This window comes from Dipteris shenzhenensis, chromosome 5 (assembly GCF_047967505.1).
Source record: "Dipteris shenzhenensis isolate YYH24624 ecotype China chromosome 5, Dip_SZ_1.0, whole genome shotgun sequence".
NCBI lineage: Eukaryota > Viridiplantae > Streptophyta > Polypodiopsida > Gleicheniales > Dipteridaceae > Dipteris > Dipteris shenzhenensis.
In genome coordinates this window covers 42843496-42850076 of record NC_141600.1, presented here as the reverse complement: position 1 = coordinate 42850076, position 6581 = coordinate 42843496, and the positions used below count along the sequence as shown (strand labels likewise).

General features: G+C 43.6%; 1 protein-coding gene across 1 annotated transcript; it reads left to right on the top strand.

Annotated features, from left to right (window-relative positions):
* The first annotated feature begins 1990 nt into the window (after positions 1-1990).
* On the top strand, positions 1991-6336 carry LOC147902053 (BTB/POZ domain-containing protein At3g50780-like). Its single transcript, XM_087375151.1, has 3 exons — positions 1991-2088; positions 3770-5417; positions 5751-6336. Exons 2-3 carry the CDS (start codon positions 4151-4153, stop codon positions 5828-5830), a joined length of 1347 nt encoding a protein of 448 aa, XP_087231277.1. The 5' UTR covers positions 1991-2088; positions 3770-4150; the 3' UTR covers positions 5831-6336.
* The last annotated feature ends 245 nt before the right edge of the window (positions 6337-6581 follow it).

Sequence of the window (6581 nt, the reverse complement as noted above, 5' to 3'; positions counted from 1 at the left end):
GTGGCTTGCCTTCAAATCCTTAGTTCTAACATCTGGTGGAGTCATTGGAGAGAGGAAGCCTCATTGGACTTGTCGTGTGATGTTGGGGTCACTTTTCGAATTCATAGCGTGTGAGGAAGTCACATCTTTTGTGCCTCATTAGGCAACATCCTGCTTTCGACTACTACTGCTATACTTTTTATGCAAGGAGACCCGAAGGCAGCCTTTGTTCTCACATTCTAGGAGCTGCTTGTGTGTAAAATTCTACTCCTGCACTCTATTTTGACACGATCAAACTACCACGGAGAAATATTCTCTCTATAAGAGATTTGACATCATTGGATGCAGAAGAATATGCAATGGTGTTCTCGAAGTTTTGAGCTAGAAGAATTGCATTTGGTCCAATGTCAGTATGTTGAATGCGTTGCTTCTCTCCATGGCATAAAGGTGTTAAAACTAGTCCACACCCTCAAGACAATTCAGTTCTCAACAGGTTTTTCTCTTGTGAATTCTCCTTATCCTTGCAATAGCCAGCATGAGCGCAGTTCTACCATTGTTGTTCCACTTTCTGAACAACTTCTTTTTAACCCTATCAACCTTTAAAAACACTTGTAAGACTTTGGGATCACCACTCTCTACTGCTAGATGAAGCCGATGCCAAGGGCCTCCGCATTCTTGTCGTATGGGCCAGTTCCTACAAAACAAGCAACAGAACCTCAAGCTGAAGCACTGATCCTTGTACATCTCTCTCGCTTTCCATGCCTGACAGCAGCACTAAGAGGATAGAGGCTTGGGTTCCATTGCAAAAGCAAAGATTGATCTGTAGCAAGCTTGCCCTTTCGGCCATAGGCGATCAAAGGAGAAGGAAAAGCATTTCGCAGCAAGCTTGCCCTTTCGATGTTTGTGCCCAATCACCCAGTGGAGCATATCACTTCTCCCGTAATCTCCTATGCAACAACAACATCCTATGATTCCAATGCTACCAGCAGGAAGCTACCTGCAAACCGAAGACGTGATGGAGTTGATCAGTGTAGCGATCAAGGTGGCAGTAGCATAGGTTCTAACTTCAATGATGCAGACTCCGCCAAGATGGACAACGATGGGACTGAGCGATTACGGTTGTTGACTAGGCAATATGCTAGTATCTTATCCATTCACGAGACTTATTCTCGACGCTTATATTCTCAGTGTTTATATTCTCGGCACTTAGGGAAGGGCTCGTTCCCTTGGATTATAACTCTCTGGGAAAGGAAGCACCCCACCTCTCCGCCCATACTATGTGTGGTTATAATAATTATATATTATATATTATCATGCAAATATTTTCAATTGCTCGTCCATTCAAAATAGCTTGTTTTCAATTTGAATTCTTATAACATTCTTCTCTTTTGATGCATGTTCTCGATGCAAGGGAGCAAGGAAACCCAAGCTGGATGCAAGATTGAAAGATATGGACACCTTTATTCATACGATTGTAGTCCATGTGACAATATTGTATAGACTACAACAATGAGGATCAGTTATGAGCTCTTGTAAGTGTTACCTTATTCATGTATTTGTTGGTCTTCAACTCCCAAATCACACAATTAATATGGATATCGCCAACTCAATAATAAATCACCACCCTTGACATTTGCAAGGAGGTTCGGGTCCTAACGGACCCTATGTCGTGTCTCATGTCCATATTTTTACTCGTTCACTTTTTTTCCTTTAAATGTTTGATAAAATGCTAGGATTCAAGTTCAATTTTGACTTAGTAGTAATGTGCTCCACGATGGAAAGGCTTCCTGTCGCAAATCTAGTTTGGCCTGCCTTGGATAGGTAGGCCATAGTAAAGACTCACTCATTTAATGAGTGAAAATTACATTTTGATGAATTTGTGCACACACTTTTGTGATTGGGCTTTGTATCCTTGATCTTGCTATTTGTACCGATCCCCCCCCCCCCCTTCTCTCTCTCTCTCTCTCTCTCTCTCTCTCTCTCTCTCTCTCTTACTTCTTCTTCTTATCTCGCTCTCAGCTTTCAATTCACCCCCTTTCCATGCACCATCTTGGGCAAGCCACATGAATGAAGTTCATCTTGTTATGATTTGGGCTAAAGTTGCCATGTGTACCCCATCTTTCTCTCCCCCCCCCCCCTCCCTCTCTCTCTCTCTCTCTCTCTCTCTCTCTCTCTCTCTCTCTCTCTCTCTCTCTCTCTCTCCTTCCTTCCTTCTTCTTCTTCTCTAGCTCTCAACTTTATTCGCCCCCTTGAAGCTCATCTTGTTTGAGTGGATAGTCTTTAACCTATTAACCACAGACACCCACAAAAAAAAAAAGAGGACACGTGGCAGCTTGGAGGAGAAGAGCCTGCCACATGTCACAAAGAAGGAGCTCTTAGATGGGCTTGGAGAGGGGAGGAGGTGGAAAGACAAGAGGCAGGCTTTGAGTGGGGAGGAGGTGGAAAGACAAGAGGTAGGAGAGATAGAAGGTCAATGGAATGGAAGAGATGGAAGTTCAACTTCGGGAGGGAGGAGGAGATGGAAGGTTAATGGAATGAAAGGAGGAGATGGAAGGTCTCAGATAGCTGGGCACATGAGCAGTTCTATTTCAAGTTCCATTTCAAAGGCTACTTGCTGGAGCTTATCAGAATCATGGGCAGATGCCTACCTCAACTGTGTTAGACCCTGCCGAAATGTATCAAAATCAGGGGCACATGCTTACAGGTTACTCAACCGGCAAGAATAGTTGCTGTGGCGGATTCTCATTGGTTATCGGAGCATTGCTAGCCTTACCTGCCTGTGCACTCCATTTGCAACCGTCAGATAAAAATTGGAGATCCGTTTGCCACATCAGCTGCAAGCTACTGGAACCGGTCAAAAAAGCTATCATGTGCCCGGTTAAGAGAGTGAAATTTTCAAAAGCCAATCCAAGTTTGAGTGAGGGAAGATCCACCTTCACATTCGTGTGAAATAGATAACTACGGTGCGGTAGGCCACCTAAGGGGAATGAATGAAGAGAGTAATCTATAATATGTTGATTATAAATTAACAATGAAGAAAGGATGACAGGACAGTGTTTAAAAAATACCTGACTATAAACTAAGCTGACAATAGCAGGCCCAACCAAATGTCGTATGTATTTAAGCATTCCCTTCTTGCGAACACCTCAACACACAAATAGAAAAAGAAGAATTTAGAATATGCAAAAGCAAAAGAAAACACAGAACTTGAAATGGAAAACATGTATATATAAATATGTATATCTTTTATATAGCCACACATAGTGTGGGCGGGGAGGCGGCGTGCTTCCTTTCCCAAATAGTTATAATTCGAGGAAACGGGCCCTTCCCCATGCACTGAGGTTGTAATCGCTGAGAATATTAACGGTGAGATTGAGTATCGCAAATATGTAAGAGAATTATATATTACCTAAATCTCAATGAGTGTATTTGTATTCCAACTCGAGCATCGACCAAATTCTTGTCATGATTTCTTCCGTCATTTACCGTGGAAATCTTGTCTCTACCTCCGAAGTGGTTTCTCTATGTGAGCGATGTTGGAGAGAGAGGGCGACAGAGCCAACATCAACTAGACGATCCAAAGAGTTGAAGTTTGCAAAATGTATAGATTTAGAGGCCTTCAAAAGCGCTCATGCCTTCCATCCAGAGCTTTTCATCAAAAAGCATGCTTTTCTCATCAAGTGTTGTGGGCCTTCATATCAAAATCAAATCCAAGGCTTATATTAAGACACTTGGCTCAAGGAGAGTTGAAGAAACCCAAAATTCCGCATAGGCTGGCTACCGTAAATAGATAGAGAGATTTATTTTCTCTATTTAAAGACTACTTTGAAACCCTAACCCTTGGTGTCGATTTCAATAACAGATTCTTTTAAGGAAAACTCTTATTATTAGTTCGATAGATTCTTGTTACTGTTTTCGATGTTTAGAACCGACGGATTTCTTCTTGTTGTTTCCGGCAGGAATTTTATGATGCTGTCGATTTCATCGAGTTCGCGGGATTGTTGATCTCGATTTTTTTTCTGTATTGCCGTTTTTGCGAGAAAGAACACAGAAGTTGCGAGATATTTCTGCCAGAGCTCTTAAAGATCAAGGCGGATACTTACAGCAGCAAGTTCGAAGATCGACGGAATTTTGCATCAATCGGAAGATCGACGGAATTTTGCACGGAGTTATGGAGTGGCGGGACGTGGAAACAGTATGGCTAGCACCGAAGCAAAGCTGTAACGTGACCGTTAATATAGTTCTCCCAGCTGCTGCTTCTCCGGCATTCGCATCGACGACGCACTCTGAAGAATCTGCTTCCGCGATCGTTCTCAATACCAACAGCTTCAGTTCACCGAAGATCGTCGTCCACTCTCCTTCGGACATCCTCAGTCGTATCCCTTACTTCGCTACCCGCCTCAACAAGCCTTGGTGTGACCACGATGACAAGCTTGTTGATGAGGATGATTCTCAAACCCTATTAACTCTCGTAAGCATCCCTCCCTCCCCCCCTAGCGCTTACCGCCGTTGCCTCCAGTTCCGGTGTCCATCCCCGTCGATTTTTTCCTCCCCTTTCGTCTTCAGCAGCGTCGCAGAGGCTCTAGAACTTCTGCCTGTTGCGGATCATCTCCTTTTCAAGGAATGTGCCGACGCTTGTATGGAATATCTTGTGTCAGTCTGTTGGACTTGGGAGGAAGAGGAATCCATCCGTTGCACGGTTTCTAATCTGGGTTTCCAGCCTTCGAACGACTTGAGAGAGAGACTGGATTTTTCCAATGCTCCCGAGACGCTCAGAAAGCTCCTGGTTCACATGCTGTCTAACAACAGCTTTGAATCAAGGTCTGCTCTTGAAGGGCTTGTTAGCAAGAGTGTCGAAAGTGGCTCAAGCTTTCTTGCTAAGACGACCACGGATATTTTGATGGAAGCATGGGATTCTAGTATGAAGAAATTGTGCTCACAGAATACCTTGGTGCAGGATGTAACGACTTGGTTGGGAACGGCAAAGCTTCTTGTAAGGCACACGAATGCAAAAGAACTCGTGGAAGCGATTGCTAGCTGCCAAGATTTTGGAGCTGTGCTTGAACGGAAGGTGCTACCCCATTGCACTCCTCTCACCATCCTAACGAACGATCTGCACAGCATCATCAGGGGGATACTTGAGAAAGTGAAGGATGGGAGACTGGTGTTGAGCAATTCTGTACGCTGTTCGCTGTTGCGAGTGTGGATGCCCATGGTGCACAAGGTGAAGGCTGAAGCAGGGTCGATAGAAGCGATTGCATTTGGGGGGATCATGAAAACATTATCGATTCATGACGATGAAGTGGTGCAATTGATGAAGAAAGTAGCCTTTGACGGTGCATTTACAGAGTGGACAGGGTACTACAAATGGTGGAGCGAACGCTTACTAGCACAACTGAAAGCTGCAGGGGAGCAAAACGAAAACCAACAAATGAGAGGTGCCTCAAATCTCTGATGCATCCAGTCCCTCTCTTTCAATCCCTGGTCTCTGCAGTTTGTGCTTGAAATTTCCTTGGTTTCTGTCTGTCTCATGAAAACCAACAAATGACAGATGCCTCTCTGTTTTTGGTTTGCTTCGAGGTGAAATTTCTTCTGGTTTCTGTCTGTCTCCTAGACCAAAATCCAAGAAAAAATTGCCCTGCCATCTCCCTTCCTCAAAGCCAACATCAGATGCAGCCACTTTGATGCTTCTAGGTACATGATTCTTTTCTTTGCCTTTTCTCTGACCCTATGTTGCTCTGTTGGTGCTTGTGTGGAATACTTTTTGTTAGGTGGATTGAAGAAATGCCATTCCATATCCTTGTTGGGGAGGCATAACGATTTGAGAAGATTGCATGGGTTGTGCTTGTAGAGATCGATTTGAGCAATGACATTAGACTCAATACATCTCCCAGAAACGTTCCTATTAAGTAAAATGACACAAGCTCTTCATAAATGGGGTGAAATCTGAAACTAGGAGGAGGGAATCCTCACATGGCCATAGTCAGAAAAGTGAACACCTAAGCAAAGGGTTGAGCAAGGGGTTCAAGAGACAAGATGAGGATGCAATTAGATGGAGTAAGGAGTAGGGGAAAGGAGGGGTGGCTTGGGGACTTTGTAATTGGGTGCCTTCAGGTGGAAGGTGTCATGAAGGATTGGTGGTGTTGATGGTTCCAACCCAATGCATGTGGGTCTAAGCTTACAACAAAGAAAGGTAGATTGCTTGAATGAGGATAAATAGAGTTCGTTGGTTGTAGATCCTATTGCTCAACATGCAAGGTAAATGTTGTAGTTGGAGAAGATCCAATGTCACCTACCAAAATTTTTCTTTGTGAGGGTACAATCGGCAATCCTCGTGTTATAATGTCATATTTCTAACTATCTATCTTTTTTTATGTTGCCCTTTGAATTGAGGGCAATCCTAGTCTCACAAATTTCATCTTTTCAACTATCTAATATATTTTCATCGCCCTCCAAAGCAAGGGTACCAGTGTGCAATCTTTGTCTCACAATTTCATCTTTCTAACTACTGAGCGTCCCCTAGGCGGTTTTCTAAAAGATGCTAGTCAATCACAGTGGCAAAGGTGATCACAAGGTATAGAAGATTTGTATTTTAAAATGCG

What these genes read in the sequence shown, in the direction of transcription:
- LOC147902053 (XM_087375151.1), top strand. Translation starts at nt 4,151, where the DNA reads ATGGAGTGGCGGGACGTGGAAACAGTATGGCTAGCACCGAAGCAAAGC. An exon ending in CGAAAACCAACAAATGAGAG is followed by an intron (nt 5,418 to 5,750) that starts GTGCCTCAAATC and finishes ACTTTTTGTTAG; the next exon opens with GTGGATTGAAGAAATGCCAT.